Source organism: Myotis davidii, unplaced genomic scaffold (assembly GCF_000327345.1).
Source record: "Myotis davidii unplaced genomic scaffold, ASM32734v1 scaffold79, whole genome shotgun sequence".
NCBI lineage: Eukaryota > Metazoa > Chordata > Mammalia > Chiroptera > Vespertilionidae > Myotis > Myotis davidii.
The window spans coordinates 8,572,501-8,593,272 of NW_006294339.1; the positions used below are offsets into that span (position 1 = coordinate 8,572,501).

Consider the following 20,772-nt stretch of genomic DNA (forward strand, 5'->3'; position numbering starts at 1 on the left):
GTGTGGTGACTGTTTGGCCCCAGAGCAAGTAGGCTTGTTGACTCAACCCTCTTCATGCCTCCTCAGCGAGGAGGAACACCTGGCTTGCTTCACCTCTTTACATAACTCTTGTTGATTCTTGCCCCCGAGCTCTACCAGGACGCTGTTTTGGATCTTTCCTCCCAAGGTTTTGAGAACAAGCCCTTTGGGGTGTCAAAAAAAATCTGGGAAAGGCATGTTTTTAACCCATTACTCAATGTGGCAACTGAGAATCAAGCATGCCCCACAGAGTGAATGACGTGCTTGGTAAATATTTGCTGAATATTGTTGCGTGAATGACTGTTTACCAAAGCTCAGGACTTCTTCTGACAGAGCTGTGTTTATGATGAAGTTAATCATAGCTACCAGTGAAGAATGAGCACCACGTGCTAGACACATAGCTGAACACTGCAGACATGTTATTTTTTTTATCTTCCAGAACCCATTTTATAGAAGAGAAAAGTAAGCTTTACTGGATGGGGAACTTACCCTGGAACATTCAGCTATATAGCATTAGCTGTGGAGAATTTGTACTTAATAAGTATAGAATTAGCACAAATTCCATGTTCTTTCCAATATGCCAAATCACCGTGATTGAGAAAGGTTGCAGTAACAGCACCCATCCATTGACACATGCCTCTGAGCGGCCAAAGGATATGTCACAACATTCATTCAGGTGCTCACACCCTTAATCATGAGATAATCTCCAAGGTTCCAGTCAGAACCTATTTACACCTAGTTTGTACACAATTTTAATAATGTCGGTTATCTGTTTTTCAAGTACACAGCAGATTCATTCACTCAGTAAATGTTTTCTGAATACCTCTTCTGTGCCAAGTGTTTTTTTCTGGATACAGTGAGCAAAAGAAGAATTCTTGCCCTAAAGAGGTTATATTGCAGATTTATATCCAGGTGGTTTTTAAGTGTGGTCCCTGGACCAGCAGCATCCATCTCACCTGGAGACTTGCTAGAACTGCAAATTCTGGTCCTTACTCCAGACCCCCTGCATCAGTACTCTGTGTTACACAGTCCCTCTCAGTGATCGTCATGCATACTAAAGCTTGAGAACCACCATTCTAGAAGGCTTCAAAAAATATTTTTGTGTTCCTATGGCAGGTATCTCTGTAGAAAACTATTGTCTCCAGATTTACCCAATGTGTGTGTGTGTGCTGAAGTCTGACCTGGTGGCATTTAGTGATGGGTGAAGCTCAGGTGCTGGACCTGTGCTGAGCAGAGACACTGGGACACTTGGGTGTAAGAATACGGGCCCTAGAGTCACATGTACATGGATTCCGATTCTTTGCCAAGCACTAGCCACCTGAATCCAGGAGAATTGTGAAACCTCGTTAACCTTAGTTTTCTCGTTGTAAAATGAACACGATAGCAATGGGGCCATACTTCATACTTAGCACAGCTGCTTACTGCAGAGAAAATGCTCAATAACTAAATTGTTTTTGTATCTCTAGGATCTAGCTCTGGGCTTGGCACAGGATAGGTGCTCAGGGAACATTCTTTGAGAAAATGGATAGATGTTTATTTTCCTTTGTGTCAGCCATTAGCCCAAGGCCTGCAGCTCTTTAATTCCTACCCTTTGTCCATTGTTAGCAGAAGAAACCAGAATAATGAGACCCAACCTCTGGGCATAAGGTCCTTTTGGAAATGTGATTTAGCCACAGCTGTTACTTAAGCCTCACCTGTCTATGTGTGCTGTGGCCCCTCCTCCCCTTTAGCCCTTACCTTAGGAATATTTCAAATGCCTATAACATTTAATTAAGGGGCTTCATATCTGCCTATAGATATTTTATTCTCGAAATGCCGGTGGCATTAACAGTAAATCTAAGAGAATCAAACCTCTGCCTGTTTTGTGCCGTTTCAGCACTAAGCCAAGGAGAAAAACTCTCAAGGAAATTAATGCTGTCTTCACGCACGGCAGGGACATGGAGCGAACATATTGCCATATAACCTGGTTTCACTGACTTTCTCTCTGAATTTTTGTTTTGTCATTTTTTTTGCACGTCACATTGTGTGGCTAAAATGAGAAGTACAATTATGAGGAGGATGTTTTCTCAAAATTGGCAGAGTCTGGGCAATCAGATAATCTTTCAGAGGAAATGTTATCCACTGGAGATTTTGTTGTTCCTCACAAATTATCTTTTATCTCCAGACTGTCATTAGTTCATGAAATATTATTGAGTACCTACTGTGTGCCAGGCATTGTTCTAAGTGCTGGGCAAACAGCAGTGAACATGAGGGACAAAAATCCCTGCCATCCAGGTACTTGGCCACTTTCTTCTTCACACACACATGAGTGTGTTTAGAGGTCTCTGGAGTCGAGTTAGTCACAGAGCTGAGCTGGGGTGGGCTGGACATGGCAGAGGCACTCAAATATTAATTTCCCGGACGCTGGGTGCTTACTCACTTTCAGTCATATAAGCATGTTGAACCATTTGTAGTATTCACCTGTTTTAAGGTTTATGTGTGACGTTGAACTTCATCAGTAATGAACACTGTCACTGTCATTGTTTCTCTCCTCTGGCACATCCTGGGGCCCAGATTTGTGGGGTCAAGTCAGTGCTAATTTAACTCAATTCTTCTTCAAATTACTGCAAGCTCTGTGTTTCAGTTTCCTATGGCAGCTATAACAAATGACCACAAACTGGTTTAAAACAGCATGAATTGTCCTAGCCTTCTGGCCCTTTAAATACAGTTCCTCATGTTATGACCCCCCAACCATATATTTTGGTTGCTACTTCATAACTGTAATTTTGCTACTGTTATGAATCATAATGTAAATATCTGATATGCAGGATGGTCTTAGGCGACCCCTGTGAAAGGGTCATTTGGCCCCCAAAGGGGTCGCAACCCGCAGGTTGAGAACCGTTGGCTTAGTGGCTAGAGCATTGGCCCATGGACTAAAGCAGAGGTTCTCAACCTTGGCTGAGATTTTAAAAAGATTCCCAGGTGATTCTAACGTGCAGCCAACGTTGAGAACCACTGGACTAAAGGGTCCTGGGTTTGATTCTAGTCAAGGGCACGAACCTCGGTTGCAGGCTTGATCCCTCGCCCTGGTTGGGGCGTGTGCGGGAGGCAACCAGTCGATGTGTCTCTCTGTGTCTCTTCCCCTCCCTTCGTCTCTTTCTAAAAATCAATGGGAAAATATCCTCAGGTGAGGCTTAACAAAAAGAAAAGTAAAAAATAATGATAAAACAGCACAAATTTATTTTCTTATAGTTCTGGAGGTAAGAAGTCTAAAACTGGTCTGGTTTCAGCAGGGCTGGTTCCTTCCGGAGGCTCCTGGTGGGGAATCTGTTCCTTGTTCCTTCCAGCTTCCAGGGGCTGGTTTGGCTTTCCTTGGCTCAAAACTGTGTCACTCCAGTCTCTGCTTCCTTCTCTCAGACCTTCGATCCTCCTGCCTTTCTCTTACAGGGAACCTTGTGATTACATCATTGCGTCTACCTGGATAATGCAGGATAACCTCCCCACCTGAAGATCCTCAACTTGGTTATATCTGCAAAATCCCTTTTGCCATGTTCATGGGATCCAGGATCAGGATGTGGACATCTTGGGGATGGGGCGGAGGGTCACTAGTCAGCCAGCCACACCTGTCAGAAGATTCCATTGTCCCTGGGTTCATCAGCTCATGAGCAGGTTTTGCTGAGTAGTATCTCACTGAAGACCGAGTTCACGTGTCATGTCTCTGTGAACCTTTGGGTAACAACAGGAAGCTAGTGCAACTATGGAAAGCTGCGTCTGCACCTTCTTGCTAGTAGAATGTGAATCATTGCCAGTTGCTTGCATCATTTGGATTATATCTCCTAAGCTCTACTTTGTTGGGTGGAACGGTTCACTTAGAAATGGGCAGAACACAATTCTGTAGTCAGGGGACAGAGAGTCAAGTCAGCAGCAGCTTCTATTGAGTTTCCAGAGCATCACTATCAGGTGAAATGGGACGATGAAGGAGAACCAATGATGAATTACCTTCAGTATGGCTGACATCAAGGGAGCTAAATAGGCAAACAGTGGCGGGAAAGTGAACCATCCCCTTTCTAATTCAATTTAGGAAAGTTTGGTGCAGAGTAGGTGCTTAGCCAACATTTGCTGAGGCTGAAAGAATAAGTAAATCAATTCTTTTCCTCTTTTTTGGCTTTATAAGATAAAAAAATAATCCTTAGTCTCTTCACTTCTTTTTGCCCACATAGCTGTAGCCTCAGTCTATACTTAGTGCTTTTGCTAAGACTGACTCATCTTTGTTTCTGATTGCCTTAGTGATATAAAACTCTGGTATCCATGGGAATGGTGTAAGACTGCCTTGCTTTCATGCTTGGGAGAATGTAAACCAGAAGGGCTAGTTACTGGTACCGGTACCAACTAACTCCCGAGAGCTGTAGGACAATCTCACCGTTAAATTCTTAAGGCAGTGTGGAAAGCAGATGTGATTCAGATTTGGTCTCTGCTGGGGATCTGTGACTTTGGGCAAGTTGTTAACCCATCTGCGTTTCTTTATCTCAGTTTTTTTCATTTGTAAAACGGGGGGAGCAATATGAACTCAGAGGCCTGTGTGACAATTAAAAGTGATTTTGTTAAGTGTCCTAGTCCATATCTGATGTGCAGCAAATGGTGGACATCTTTATGACTGTGACTGCTCTGAACCAGGCTGGGTGCAGGCCCTTGAGAGTTTCAGTGAGGACAAGGTGATGGAGACCACCAAGATCAGGGTGGAGCAGCTGAGTTAGATCTGAACAGTCTCTGTGTGTCTCCAAAGGAGATCTTCCTTCTTCCTCTCGGAAAAATGCAGATATTTTAAAAAAGGAACTGAGAGTGTTTTCCCTATGTTTTGAAATTGATACTAACTTTTAAAAATACATGTTTGGAGTTAGGGTGGTATAGGGAGAGAAGACTGACCCGTGTTCTGGGGCCAAGGCTTCGCCTCACTCATCTCCATGTTCTTTGGCCAAGTCCCTTTCTGTCACCGCTTCCCCTGGAGCCCAGTGCACTGGACTAGACGATTATCCTGTCCCTCTACTGTTTCCTTCCCAGGCAAGTACTCTGCCTGCCTGGAAGTTCATATGAGTGGCCCCAGCTGGGCAGCTTTTATTCCAGAAAGTTTCAGTAGAGAAATGGCTGGACACTGGAGTGTCCCTTTTTAAAAACATTTTGATTTTTTTTTTTTTCAGAGAGAGGAACTGGGTGGCGATAAAAGAGAGAGAGAGAGAGAGAGAGGGAGAATGAGGGAGAGAGAGAGAGAAACTTCATGGGTTGCCTTCCTCATGCACCCCGACCAGGGATCAAACCCACAACTTTGGTATGTGCACTGACTGGGAATCGAATCCGCCACCTTCTGGTGCACAGGATGACACTCAAACTAACTGAGCCACACTGGCCAAGGACTGGTGTGTCCCTTTTGATTTGACATTTTGGGCATCCTATTATGGTACAACTAGTGGCCCGGTGCATGAATTTGTGCACATTGAAAGGAATTAATTAGAAGAAATATTTTAATATCGCTTAAACCGAGTCCAGCATGGCCAGGGGTGAACCTGAGGAGGGGTAGTGAAGGATTAAAGAAGACAGACAAGAGAATACAGTTGAGGCCAGGTGGGACACTGTCCTCGAATGGAAAGACAGTGCCACAGCCTGTAAGCCGAGTCTTTATTTTATAGTCAGATCCCAGGAGGCAAAGTCAAGATGTTTACAATGTTCTCTTTTCAGTTGGGCCAAGTTTCTTAGCTTTCTAAATTTCCATTTTCCAGCTAATGAAAAGAAAACAGGATTCCACCAAGTCTCCTATCTATCCACTCCAGGATTTCTGTGAGGATAAAATGAGATAAGGCACAGGAAAACACTTCACAGACATTTGGTTAAAGTTTAAAATGTTCCCACCTGGCTATAAAGCAAGTTGTGTTCCTGGGCTGAAGAAACTGCAAGAGGCTAGTTGCTAGGGAGAGGAAGCCAGGTGTTGCTACGTGACGTCATTACCTGGATGGATACTTAGCATATTAGCCTTTTATATATATAGATTGTACTTGGCCAAAATGTCTTTCAGCTCAGAAATTCTGTGAGTGGAAACTCTTTGAATAAATGTAAACCAAGAAAAAATTTTCAGGGAAAATTTTAAAATTCTCACATGGCTTGGTTATAGCAACTGCTTAAAACCCTGGACTTTTTCAGGGGTGTTGAATGGGGAATGAATTTCCCAGCTTCCCATGAACAACGATAACAAAAACTCCCCCCACAAACCCCAAAGTGTCTGAAGCGCTGGCTTTCTTCTCAAAGAGCCAATCGAATCCTCTTCTGTTGGCTCAAGAGCTATCAGCAGTATTGAACAATTAGACTAGAGGGAAGGGTTGTGAACAGTTGTTCCCTAAAGGCTTTGGAAATTCACAAAGGCCATATTAGTAAGAAGAGGAGGGAGGGAGATGAGGAGAATGGGGGGCTGGGAGGAACAATTCAGAAGTGGAGAGGGTGATTGGAGGGGTTTGTTTCCCAGATAGTTTTCAAAGAAAAGAGATTTGTGTAGTTTGCTGTGGGGCTGAGAACACAGTGCAAGACCAGTGATGTTCTTTTTATAAATCCAACAAATACTTTCTCTGGCATATTCCTTTTAGGCTAACAAAGTATCTTCCTTTCCTTTTTCATGGTCATTAATAGCAAGAGCTTATGGCCTTTCTGCTTCCCTGAGGCTCAGGATTGGGTGGAGAGAAGGATATACATAAGAGGGGAAATTGACATTTTGCAGATTTTTCTTGAATTTTGTGACAGTCAAGAGAAAACTATCCAATGCATAGGGAAGGCTCGGGTTTTCATTTTAGTTGGGGGAGAGGGTGGAGATGATTGATTTGTTTCTTTCAAGGGGCTGATGTAGGAGGTCAGAGTCTTAGACAGAGAAGAAGCCAGGGAAAGGGAGAAAAGAAAGAATTAGATGTATGACCTTCTAGATCCAGCTTTTATGTCGTGTGTGTTACCATTCCCAATACTGGAAGTTCATGACACCCTGAGAAACCACCATGGAACTCAAAGCAGTGATTGCATGCAGCGGCGGAATTAGACAGCCCAGCGATGGCTTTGATTCAGAGACACACACAGTCCTATCCTGGATCCGGAGTGCTGCTTCCCTTTTAGTTTGTCCTCTAGGCACAGAATCCAGTGTTTTGGGGACTGATGAGGCAGACCACCCAAGGCTGCTCATGCTATCCCAAGGATGGTGGATGATGGTGCTTACAGATGAGTCTTTTCAACAATGGGGCTGTCCCATTATTTGTTCTGCAGTCAGTCCTCCCCACTCAGAACACGGAAACCTTTGCATCTGTCGCCAAACAGTACTACACTGATAGGTGTTTCTCAGAGAGCTCCATCCTGGTCCCATAACCCCGAGCTAATAATTGAAGATCTTTAAAAATGTATGTATCTTCCATTTTTATTCCATATGGCCCCTTAGGTAGCATGACCCGATGTGACCATTAAATGACCCTGCTTACACTTGGATTACTCAGTACAAAGCAAATTTATGGTTGTTTATTCTCTCCTCCTATCAGCTATTAGTGCCTAATCATATGGTCTATCGATCATGAGATTAATCGCCTGCTCAAAGAGGCAGCAGGTCTTGTGGAATGCTGCACTGCGCCAGACTGAACTTCAACCTTTTCTACAAACTGGAGGAGTCAAAAGCATCTTTCACTGCCTGAAGTCCTGGGTCCCAGGCCTCCTGAACCCCAGGAGGTAAATCCTTGCTTTTTCAAACGGTGTACTTTGCACTTCTCTTCCCTATGTCAAACTTCACCTCATTCATTCAGGCAGGCACTTGCAAATACAATCCTTACAAGGCATCCTATAAACAATGATCTAAACTGAAAATACGAGGGCTTTCTTAGACAAAGCCCCGTAGTGCTGCCATCATTAAAGGTCTGTCAGAATTTCTATTACAAAGTCTCATTTTAGGAGATTTAGTTCTTTTGGGCTTAGACTTTCCAAGAGTATCATGATCTGAGGCTCCCAACCCTCTCCCTCCCTCCCCCCTTTTTGAGGAATGTGTTTATTTAAAGATGGAAATAATAAAGTCCAGACACATTATGGCCTAGTAGCACATGCCTACAAAGACGGAACACTTTAAATTTGAGCAGCACACTCCCTGAACTGGCTTCTCTTCACCTCTGTGTCCTCATGGAAGTTATGAGAGCAGAGAATCAGTGTAGGATCCTTGCTGTATGGTAATGTTTGTTTCCTGGTCTGTGTATCCCACTGGAAGGAGAGTGAGGGTAGGGATCTTAAGTCATTTGTCTTGGATGCCCTGCTTTTACCAGGCGGCCTCACCCAGCATAAGCACAGGGTTAGGGTAAAGGATGGGAATCGGGAAGCTTCCTGGCTGGCCCTGCCGTGGTTGTTGAAGGTGGGCAGTGATTCCCGGCAGTGAATGTAGACAAGTCCCTTTCCTGCTCTGAAAACAGATCCCCTGGTCAGTGAACCGAGTGGGCTGGCTGGTCAGTCGTCGTCCTCTGAGTTGAATGCTGCCAGCACAGTGTTTCCAAACATTGGAATCTGAACACCCTTCGGTGGAATCTGGACTGTCAAGTTTGCCACAGTCCCCACCGTTTCCTGTGACGTCATGTTGCATCAGCAGCCTGCTTCAGGCGTCTGCCCGTATGGCCGGTGCTTATTATTCTTTGTCATTATATGTTTGTAACATGACCTTTTGCTTTGTTGTTATGGTGAGGGTCTGAGATTTAGGTTAGCTGGGGATGCTTTTGACTATAATTTTTATTTAACTTCCAATTATCAATAAAAACCTTAACTATTATTTTTTTTATTTCATATTTAGAAAGCCTTTGTCTTCTAGACAAACTGCATTGGTTAGTAACTAATTTACTTTCCCATTTTTAAAGCAAGCAGACAGAAATGGGCCATCAGCAGTGAGAATATGTTGTAGTTTCTGTGTAAGCAGTCAGTTGAGGTTTCAGCAGGCCTGTGCAGTTATTTCATGGACAAGTGTATAGTTTTAGTTGAAGTTTTAATATTCTAAACATAGCTCCAAGGTCTTCCTGAGTTTTAGACATGTGATGTCCCAAGGACTGTAGGTGAGTGCTCAGTTTATTTTTGTAGGAGTTGCTCTCCTCAAAGCTTCAAGTAAAGGGTTGGTCTACATCAGTGATGGTGAACCTTTTGAGCTCGGCGTGTCAGCATTTTGAAAAATCCTAACTTAACTCTGGTGCCATGTCACATATAGAAATTTTTTGATATTTGCAACCATAGTAAAACAAAGATTTATATTTTTGATATTTATTTTATATATTTAAATGCCATTTAACAAAGAAAAATCAACCAAAAAAATGAGCTCATGTGTCACCTCTGACACGCGTGTCATAGGTTTGCCATCACTGGTCTACATATATAGTCCACATCTTTTTCCCCCCTCTTTATTTTATTTTTTCCTATCACCGTTTATTCCTCCATACCCTCCTCCATTCCCCCACCCCTCCACCCATAATCACTGCACTGTTGTCCATGTCCATGAGTTCGTTCTACAGTCCATATCTTTTATTTATTTACTAGAGGCCCAGTGCACGAATTCGTGCATGGGCGGGGTCCCTTGGGGTGGCCTGCGGAGATTTGGCCCCAGCTTTTGCCCCCAGCCTCGCAGCCCTGTATCCCCATCGGGCACCCCAGCTTGGCCTGGTGCTGCCCCATCACCTGCCCCACCATCCCGCCTGCAGAGCGATGGATTGGGGCTGGGACCCCCGCCCGGCTCCCTCAGCACCTGGGAGCCTGGTGGTAGCCCCCCCCAACCTCCTTTGGCCGCCACCAGTCACCACCTGCAGGGTGATCGGCCGGGCAATCGGGCCCTTGCTCTCACCTGCCTTAACCTGGTGCCACCCACTTACCTGCTCGACCATGCTGCTGTGGTCCCACTCTTGTTGAGGCCCATCAGGGCTGGCAGCACCTCTAGTGCCACCCACTTCCAGCGCTGTGTCGCTGACGCCCACCATGTTCCGTGCTGCCCCCTGGTTGTCAGCACATGTCATAGTCAGTGATTGAACTCTTGGTCTCCCAGTCGGGACAATTTGCTTATTAGGCTTTTATTATATAGGATATTCATTGACTTCAGCGAGGATGAGAGTGGGAAAGAGAGTCAGAAACATCAATGATGAGAGAGAATCATTGCTCAGCTGCCTCCTGCATACCTCCAACTGGGGACCAAGCCTGCAACCTGGGTATGTGCCATTGACAGGAACCAAACCCTATCCTTCAATCCTCAGGCTGATGCTCTGTTCACTGAGCAAAACCAGCTAGGGCCAGTCCACGTCTATTAAATTGTCTCCTTGGACAGTTTAGGAAAGGAAGTCTCTATAAAACTTGGCATTTACATTCTATGAGAGGGAAGAAACTACCTAATAAAAGTTTACCTCTAGGCCCTTGCTACATTTTTTCACCTTAGTCAAGAGTATTTTGACCGGCCAGAGTGATTGTTGGTTGAGTGTCATCCCATGCACTGAAGGTTTGCCAGTTTGATTCCTGGTTAGGGCACAGGCCTGGGTTGCAGGTTCAATCCCTGGTCAAGGCACATCGTGTCTCTCTCTCCCTCTCTCCCTTTCTCCCTCTCTCCCTCTCTCCCTCTTCCCCTCTCTCCCTCTATCTCCCTCCCTCTTTCTCCCTTCCTCTCTGTAAGCATGCCCTTGGGTGAGGATTAAAAGAGTGTTTTAAAGGCTTGTTAAAAGGAGTGGGAGATAATTTGACACTTGACTCCCAAGCTAAGAATACTTTAAAAAACACACCTCAATTCAGGCTGTTGGTGAATATTGTAGATTGATAATTTAAAAACAAATATTTAAATAGAACAAATTTAAGCTCTGTAGCAGTGATTTTCAACTGGCCTGCTGCAAGAATTTTTAAAACATGCACTATCTGATGATTGAGGCAGGGGCACTGACCTCTTTTTCCTTAGATTGTCAAATAAAGAAGTGACAACAGCCAGCACAATAGCCATCTGGTGTGAATGAATCAAAATTATGCCTTTTTTGGGTCAGATTGGCAAAAAATACAGTTTTTGGTGTGCTGCAGAATTTTAGTGATTAGTTTATGTGTGCCATGAGATGAAAAAGGTTGGAAATCGCTGATGTATAGCAGAGAAGTAGGCTGCATGTAAGCCAGTCTTGAGGCCTGATCTTCGGTGTTTCAAGCAGTCAACATCAAGTGAGAGTAAAGGGCTTTGAAGACAGCCCTGGGTTTAACCAGATTACAACATGGATCCAATTAACAACAACAAGAAGCAGCAGTGTCTGCATTGTGTCACTGTCCCTCAGACCGGTGGAGGGCCGGACTATAGTTTAAAAAAAAAAACTATGAACAAATTCCTATGCACACTGCACATATCTTATTTTGAAGTAAAAAAACAAAACGGGAACAAATACAATATTTGTATTTGCATGTGGCCCGCGGGCCGTAGTTTGAGGACCCCTGAGCTAGGACATAGTGGAAATAAGTTCTGAGCTTTGAGTTTAAAGATATTCTTTCGTAAGTGTATCCATGCATGTTGGGTCACCTACTTACATTTCTAGGAAGTTGTATGTTTCACCAGTCCAAAGGTGCTTTTAGATTTTTTAGAAAACAAAATATTGTTCAACTTTAAAAATCTGAAGTTGAAATCTCTTTTACATTTCCTTTCCCCTCCAGCTCAATCCAAGTTAAAGTTTCATTGCAAAAATTTCATGGACTCTTATTAGCATTAATTATTATGTGTGTGCTGGTGGTAGTCCCATAGTGAGTGCATTAAGAATTAAAACCTTGAGAAAACTTTAAACCCTCATGGGCTCAAAGAGCTGGAAGGGGCCTAAGAGATCATCTCCTCTAAGCCCCATTTTACAGATAAGTAACGTGCTTATTACAAGGTAAAATAATGGCTTTTTAATTTGCATTCTCGCTGGAATCTGCACTCATTTGCCATCTTGTGATTATGTTCTTATTGTGGGACTTGTGTGTATTTATTAGAGACCATTGAGATGTAGCATTGGGCATTACTTTTGTGGTAAAGGCACGGGGGCAGTAATCATTATTAATGGATTCCATTATTTGGGAGAGCATTTTACTGACTGTAGAGAATTCATTGCATTGATCTATTGTGCCACATTTGTATTATACCAGGTAGTTTAAAATGATATTCTCTAAACTGTTAGGCTGAAAAATTGTCCAATCTTGGCAGTTATCCCATCAGTAAGACCTTCCTTTGACTACTGAAAATACATAGTTCTGTTGAAAGAAACCTTTTGACTGGTCCCCAGTGCCCTGAATGTGTTTAAATCCCTCACTACTGAAATAGGAGGATTACTACTGCTATCATTGTTCTAAAACAAACTTCCTTTTGGACGATAACAGCAGCGGTAAATCAGATGTTGAAGAAAGTACCAGCTTAACTTCAGTTTGCTTTAAAAGGGTTTCCTCTTTAATTGACAAGTGTCATGTATAATAGAGCATGGCAACTCGCATGGAAAACCGTGCGGCCGGACTTCCCGCTGGGGTTGGAGTTCTTAATGAACACGCGAGTGAATACACGGTGGCAAAAAATTAAAGCCCCCCAGCTGCGGAGCCTCCATTCTGTTCACCGCGGCCGGTGGGTGATCGGCACCAGCCACACCATGACCGGAGACCTGGGCTGGTCACGTGGCTGTTCTGTAGCTGTGAGCTGGGGTGACTGTGTGCTTGCCGGTGACATTGCGAATAATAGCACAGATTCGAATGTCCTATCCAAGGAGGAAACAGGCAAACATTATTTTTATTTTTAAATGCAAAGACAAGAAGCTGTTTGCAGCAAACACAGTCTCTTCAGAGTGGCCATTTCCTTGCTCTGGACCACTCGCTGCTAGTGTTCCTAAGTTTCCTTACTTTAGTTCCCCTTCCCTTCACTCTCCAGAGGAGAACAGACCGAGTTTTTTTCAGAGGTGATGTTTACAGCAGTTGAACACACTCGAATAAGCACTTAGAATAACATCAATAGAGGAAGGGGAAAAAAGGGTGTATTATTATCAAATTAAGTAATGGATGGGCAGTGATATTTTATTTATTAGCGCTCGTCTGAGGACCGCTGGAAACAGTGTGTTGGTTCTGAAGTGCACAGATTAGAGAGGAATGTCGAGTTTGGAAACGTGGCAGCCTGCAGCACTGGGTATGGTTTAAATTAAACCTTTTTTTGGAAAGCAGAATAGCTCTAGGCCACATTTAAGGGGAAAGCTACAGCAGAGTGAGCTGGCTGTGGTTTTTCTTTTACTCTGTAACCGGCCCACTTTCCCTTGTTTTAACACAGAAAAAAGACTTTGGACTCTTTCAGACCAACCACACAGCTTCTCTGCTGACCACAAAAAGGAAGCTTGGCGTAGAAGCCATGGGATTAATACCCACTGTCTCTTAACCCAACAGAGTGTGAAAACTTTTATAAGAGATTTCTCTGGGCAGATTGACACTGTGGTTGGACTTTAAACATTTTAAATCAAGAACAACTCTGAATTGCATTATGCCACAGTGCTCTGTAAACTGTTATGTGCAATCCCACTGTTAAAAGTTGTTTACATGGATCCCCAGGTTTCAGAGGGATAAACCACTAACAGCTTTGTGTATCTTGATAAAGAAATGCAAGGAGAATTAAAGGTAGTATGCCCATGCCAAATTATCTCAGCGTAGGTAGCTCACAGTCAATCAGATTTTATTGTTCTTAGGCAAATGGAGGCAGTTGGCTCTTGGCAGAAAAGCCCTTTCATATTTGAAAATAATAAGATTAAGATTGTGGATTCTATTACTCACTTGATCAGCTTTATTAATTCAACACATTATTTTTAAACTAGAAAGAAACATTTTAATAGAGGGGGGAATCTAAAGTAATTTTTATGTTACAAATTTTGTGTTATTTAATATGCTGACCTACTAAGGTGTTATAATTGGTTGTTACTGTGTTGTGGGCATTAATTTTTTTTTTTTTGAGAGGGAAGAAGGGAGAGACATTGATTTGTTGTTCCACTTATTATGCATTAATTGGTTGATTCTTTTTTTTTTAAATCTGAAATGTTCTTTATTTATAGATTTAAAAGCATTGGGGAGGCATAAAAATTTATCCAGGATACTAATTTACTATTTCATTGTAAAGCAATCCAAATAATGTAAATATGAATGACAATTAACAATGAAAAATATTCAGGTAAACTGAGGAAATTTTGTGCTCAAAACCAAAGGACGTTGGTTGATTCTTGTATGTGCCCTGACCGGAGATTGGACCCACAACCTTTGTATATTGAGATGATGCTTTAACCAACTGAGCTACCCAGCCAGGGCCCTGAGCATTAATTTTATTTTATTTATTATTTTTAATATATTTTTATTGATTTCAGAGAGGAAGGGAGAAGGAGAGAGAGTTAGAAACATCGATGAGACACATTGATCAGCTGCCTCCTGCATGCCCGCTACTGGGGATCGAGCCCACAATCCAGGCTTGTGCCCTGATTGGTTACCGAACCCAGGACCTCTTGGTCCATGGGACGATGCTCAGTCCACTGAGCCACACCAGCTGGGTCTGAGCATTAATTTTAACTATTGGAATTTACCCACAACCTTTGTATATTGAGATGATGCTTTAACCAACTGAGCTACCCAGCCAGGGCCCTGAGCATTAATTTTATTTTATTTATTATTTTTAATATATTTTTATTGATTTCAGAGAGGAAGGGAGAAGGAGAGAGAGTTAGAAACATCGATGAGACACATTGATCAGCTGCCTCCTGCATGCCCGCTACTGGGGATCGAGCCCACAATCCAGGCTTGTGCCCTGATTGGTTACCGAACCCAGGACCTCTTGGTCCATGGGACGATGCTCAGTCCACTGAGCCACACCAGCTGGGTCTGAGCATTAATTTTAACTATTGGAATTTTACTACCCTGATTAATCATGTGTTTTCACAAAGCAACTCTGAAATTAGCAGAAATTATATTTATCTATTAAATACCTGGAATTGACATATTGTAAAAGAAATCACTTGAATTTACATTTTGCAGTGCTGAAGTAAGGAGCTTTGCACAGGTGCACCGTATCAGCATTCTGCTTTCTGTTCAACACAGACTCTCAATCAAAAGAACGGATTTGAAAAGTTGAAGGAAAAACCTGCATACATGTTTCAAAATTGTGGTCTGACAGCAACCACTGAGTTCATTCTTGGTTGACTGTATGTCGTGAGAGGGGTTTACTTGCTGTCATTATAGAAATTGGTCTGTGTAACACTTCCTGTGTGTGAAGAAATGCAGTTGTCATCTTGCCTAGACCTTTAAAAGAGAATTTAAATACTTCCAGTTGTGAGGAGCCTTGCATTTATTGTGGGTATTTTCCCCGGTGTCTTAGGAGCAGCTGTTTTGTGCTTTCTTGAATTTAATAGTTCAGGAAGAATGTGGGAAAGAAATGGTGTACTTTCTGGGTAAAGTATTTTAGCCACCTTGGAGTAGTTGCATTGCATCTTGATCTTTTTTCATCTCAGTAGAATTATACTGTAACTAATTGAATCCATTGATCACTGTCTTGTTTTTTTTTTCCATCTTCTTCTCAGAGGATTCATTTCATAGGGGTCTATACATCAGTCAAGAAAATGACTTCAGAGGAATTACCAACACTCGTAAGAAAGGTAATTTAACCTAGCTTAATGTTTTTTTAAGGGCAACACTGTGAGTGTCCTTTACCTGGTGAGAGTTAACTTCTTACTTAGGCTGTGTTGGAAAACTAATCAAAATATGACACTGACCAGGACTTTCAGCGAGGGAGAGAAGAGAGGGGAGAAAAAGCATCTGTCTTGGAATTGGATGGCCTGGATTCTAGGCCTATCTAAACCAATGCTCTCCAAACTTTATTGTGCATATGAATTGGCTGGGGATATTGTAAGCTGCAGATTTGGATGCAGTGGGTCTGTAGTATGTCTGAGATTTTGCGTTTCTGAAAAGCTTTCTGGAATGTCTGTGCTGAAGCATCTCAGACCACGCCCATCCATTTTAGCACTTAACTAACTTTGTGGCTTTGGATATACTATTTAACAAGTCTGCATCTCAATTTCCTAATCTCCCAAATAGGGATGCTAATGTTTGCTCTGCCTACCTCATCAGGGATAATATAGAGTCAAATGAGCTAATGTAGTTGAAATTTTCAAAGGCTACGTAAGTATAAGACAACAAGGATCTTTCTTTATAGATAAAGACATTCTTTGAATACCTTTCATCGTGAGCTGTTCTGTGATGGGAAGCGCCCTGAACTGTGAGACAGGAGAGAGAGACTGGAATCGATACTTCTTTCACCCACTCTGTGCCTTGGGCCCAATCACTTCTCCCTTTTGGTTTTCCTTGTCTTATCTGTAAAATAAAGGCTTGACCTGGATTAGAGGATCTCAAAAGTGTGTTCGCCAGCCCAGCAGCAGCAGCGTCACTTGGAACTTGGCTGCATTTCTCTACCCTTCCTGACCTCCTGAGCCAGAAATTCTGGGGCTGGGGCCCAGCAACCTGTTTTTAACACGTGCTTCAGGTGGTTCAGATACACACTAAACTCTGAGAACCAGTCTGAAGTGTCATCCAACTTTGAAACGGGATACTTCAGCACTGACTTTATAGGGTTAGCCACAGGGATGCCTTTCGGTGCAATCTAGAGAAACTGCCTTTCTCATAGGAAGAGTTGGGAGTCGATGTGCTCCAAGGGTGTTCACCGAGCTTGTAGAAAGGAGGGATGACTCCCCTGGGGGTTTAAGCCTCCCTGGAAGTCAGAACCGATGATAACCACATTGACTCACACCTTTCTGGCTTATCCCAGCTTTGGAGGCAGCTTTAGTGGCCCGTGAAAGCTGATGGAGACAGAACGTGTAGCCTGAGGAGGTTCTCTTCCATTCTCCCCTCTGCTCCCCTGGTAACTGGCATCATGACACAGCCCCATCTAACATTTTCAGACCTTTCAAGCACTGGCACAAAGATCACCAGTCTATTTGCATAAGGTAGGTTGGTGAGAGATGAGAACTGAGAAAGTCAAATTCGTGTTTTCCTTAAAGTCATTTACGGTTAGACTCCACATACCTGCGCTTTTGTTTTCTGTTCGTACAGTTGGGAAAATACCTTACCACTAGAAGGAAAGCACAACCATCCCCCAGTTATTTATTTATAAATAAGTAAAGGTAATATTACCTACCTAATACTTTTTTCTGGATTAAGAGGCATAGTATTTGTAAAGCACCCCGTGCACTGCCTAGCCTCTCATAGTATCTCAGTAAATGGTAGCTAAGATCATCCAAAGTAGATTTTATCAAGTTTGAGCACTAAAGCTTATGGTCTTTATATTCAAAAGAGACCCTCAAGGAAGCCTACCAACTTCTACATTAGTCTCATTTTTCATTCCAGACCAACAAATAAGCTCTAGTGGACAGCTGCTTGAGTCTAGAAAGTGGACACAACAAGAGGTGTTAGCTGGCAAGCTGAATGGTGAGAGAAGCCATGGAGACACTTGAAAGTAGAGCAGATATGAGGTCAAGATGGATAGTAATTTGAGACCCTCCCCCCTATACACACACTCGCACACACATGTATATATGTATATGTGCAGTATAAAAACATGTATATACAGTGCATATGTGTGCATACATGTATATGTGTATATACATAAATACATTCAGATACACATATACGTGTCAGTACATGCATTTTAACAAATATATGCATATTTATTTACATATACACACACATGCACAAGCACACACAAACATCCTGTATACTAATATTCCTAAATATTTTTTGGGTATTTACTGTGACGGAACACTTTTGTGTAACTCGTGTTCTTAATGATACTTTTGGGAAAAGATCAAGTTATGTTTTAGCGTATAAGAATATTGGTTTCACATTATAGAAGATTGCTCTTCAAAATGAGTTAGTGTGGAAAACAAAGTCATCCTTAAAGTGATAAATATAAGCTTTGCAAATTCATATAATTATGGAATATCTGCAATTCTGAATGACCTTATAGATCATCTTATCCAGTGGTTTCAGATTTTCTTTAAACAGGGATCTTTTCTCCAGAGTCTAATGCATGTGGAAGATATATGTGTGTATATATATATATATATATATATATATATATATATACACACACACATATGTCTATCTATATACATATATATCGAAAAAAGTGTGGGGGTACTGGATCTCTGTTAGCGTTGGCCCTTCTGTTCTTTCTTCCAGAGGCAGCTGAGTTGGAATCGATCCCTAGGGCAAGGAATCACCTGGAAGCTTGTTATATGCAGAGTATGATCCTGAAGGTCTGGGGTGGGGCCTGAGACTCTGCATTTTTAATTATTTTTTTAAGTTTTTTTCATCACCACTCCACATTTTTAATAAACTTGTGAGGTGTTAAACATATACAGATTACGGTTTGAGCAGCAAGGCCCTGGGGAATCGGTGCAGATAGTTTCTAAAACTTGGACGGGCCAACCTCTTCATTTTACCAATGTGAGAGGAAGGCCTTGAACGTTATAAACGATTGGCTAAGCCTCTGCTGTTCTGTATTATGCCTTAGAGGAGTGGCTGTGTTGTGGCCCTTCCAGCTGAATGAAGTAAACCAGTCCCAGGGTCTCATTGGCACCCCAGGGCCTTGCACAAACTTAGTTGTCATCATAGATGATGCCAGGAATTTGTTCCCTTCCAGCCCACTCTCTGCCCCATGGAAAAGCAGTGCTTTGAATCAGACTCCATTTAGGGTGGAACATTCTCATTACCCAGCAAGGGCTGTGGTGTCTGCTGCCACAGCAGAATGGATACGCAGTTCTCAGCACCTCCAACATAATCCATAAAACTCTTTCAAACTCTTTTTTTTTTTTACATGATGTCTAGTGTTTGCAAATGGAAAATGGCTGAGAAAAAACAGAGTGAAAGTTTATATAAAATATTTATACCTTAAAGATCTTTTTATCTTGTGTCATTCAAGAGATAGAGAAGTGAAAAATGTATTGGGAGTACATTATCAAGAGTACATTATAAATTTAAATCTCAGATTGAATAATACCAGCTGCTAATGTGTGGAGCTTTGGAAATGAGTCACTTTTGAATCTTGAGAATTTACTGTACCAGGTCAGTTACACTTAAGAAGGAAGTGCCTTTTGAAAAAAAAAAAAATCCTATACCGGAATCAGGCCTTATACTAATGGGTATTAAAAATCAAATATTTGACATAATTGTCATGTTAGAATATAGTTACATAGGAATGATAAATTTTACAGAACGTTTCTCAAAAACATCAGATATTTTAGTCTCTTCTTTGGGAAGCAGTATAACCTATGGTTAATAGTATATGTCGTAGAGTAAGAAAGACTTATATTCAGAGTTTCTGTTCACTGCTTGTTAACTCTGTGATTTCGAATCAGTTACTTTCTCAGAGACTTACTGTCATTATTTAAAAAAATAAAAGTATCCCGGCCAGTGTTGCTCAGTGATTGAGCATGACCTATGAACCAGGAGGTTATGATTTGATTCCTGAACAGGGCACATGCCTGGGTTGCAGACTCAATCCCCAGTAGGGGGCGTGCAAGAGGCAACTGATTAATGATTTTTCTCTCAGCATTGATGTTTCTATCTCTCCCTCTCCCTTTCTCTCTGAAATCAATAAAAATATATTTTTTAAAGATAAAGTAGTATTATCTACCTAATACTTTTATTTCTGGATTAAGTGGCATAATATTTGTAAAGCATCTCATACACTGCTGAGCCTCTCATAATATCATCACCATCATATTGTCTTTAGCCCTAACCAGTATTATGTAGCCCTGTAGTGATATGCTGTCTTTCTCCTCTCTGTGTAGGTGTGTAAACCAAAATCTTATGTGCCTGTTGAAAAAGTTAGCAGTCAGCGAAAGAACATATATTTTCATAACTGAGACCTTGACTGTCTAAGCCAGATACCTCGATTCTAGGAAGCAAAAAAATACATATTTTGTTGGTTATAAAGGTCATTTGTTTTGATAGTGCATAGTATATATTTTTGTAGGCTGAATACTAGTATCTCAAATTCAGATGCTTATGGCAGGAGGAGAGGTAACTAAAGGAGTGAAGTAGGCAGTGAACAGGGAGAGTCCAAGCCCCATCTGAAAGTCAGCGAGTCCTATGGAAAGGCCCCTTAGTTCTAGTCGATTGGTATTGGGTGTTGTGTGAAACCTGGGCCCAGTGTCCTGACTTCTTTCTTTCTTTTATTTTTTAAAAAGAATCGGGGCCTCCATATTTTCATATGAATTAATAAATGTCTTAAGTAATGGCAGCTGTATCTTAAGAATGCTGTTGGCTACAAAAAGCAATGGTTTAAAGAAAGATTTCTTTTTCTTGCATAACTGTTAAGTCCAGAGGTAGTAACTAGTGTTGGCTTGTTTGCTCACTCATACCAACAAGCATCCAGGCACTTTTCTTTTTTCTGCCCTGACACTGTATTTGTTGGCTTATTTTTCATAATTCTCATCATGTTATGATGGCCATCTGTATGTTTAAGGCAGAGGATGGGTGATATGGGTCATGCTAGCCTAATTTGTTCCATTTATCAGGAAACACTTCATGAGAAATTATATAGGTGACATCTTCTTATGATTCACTGGTTAAAACTGGATCACTCACTGCAAGGAAGTGGGGGGAAATGAGTATCTAGCTTGCCAGGCCCTGTAGTGGGCAGTGATGAGGAGGCTGTGAATGGCTGTGGCATTTGCCAGGGAGCATGCCTGCCACAGTAGCCAACTCAGCAGG

General features: G+C 42.1%; 1 protein-coding gene across 11 annotated transcripts in view; it reads left to right on the plus strand.

The window, feature by feature from the left end:
- LOC102755954 (nuclear factor 1 A-type-like) overlaps nucleotides 1–20,772 on the plus strand; it is a 144,752-nt gene that overhangs the window by 62,518 nt on the left and 61,462 nt on the right. For 6 of the 11 annotated variants that reach the window (XR_001514679.1, XM_015566979.1, XM_015566981.1 and 3 more), the window contains exon 3: nucleotides 15,582–15,656. Coding sequence is in view for 7 of the 11 variants with exons in the window: in XM_015566979.1 (XP_015422465.1) it covers nucleotides 15,582–15,656 (75 nt within the window). In the remaining 4 variants the exon portion in view is untranslated. Of the gene's footprint in view, nucleotides 1–15,581; nucleotides 15,657–16,822; nucleotides 17,001–17,400; nucleotides 17,482–19,042; nucleotides 19,063–20,772 lie in introns of those variants that run through there. The other 5 variants (XR_001514681.1, XR_001514680.1, XR_001514682.1 and 2 more) reach the window with 4 other exon arrangements.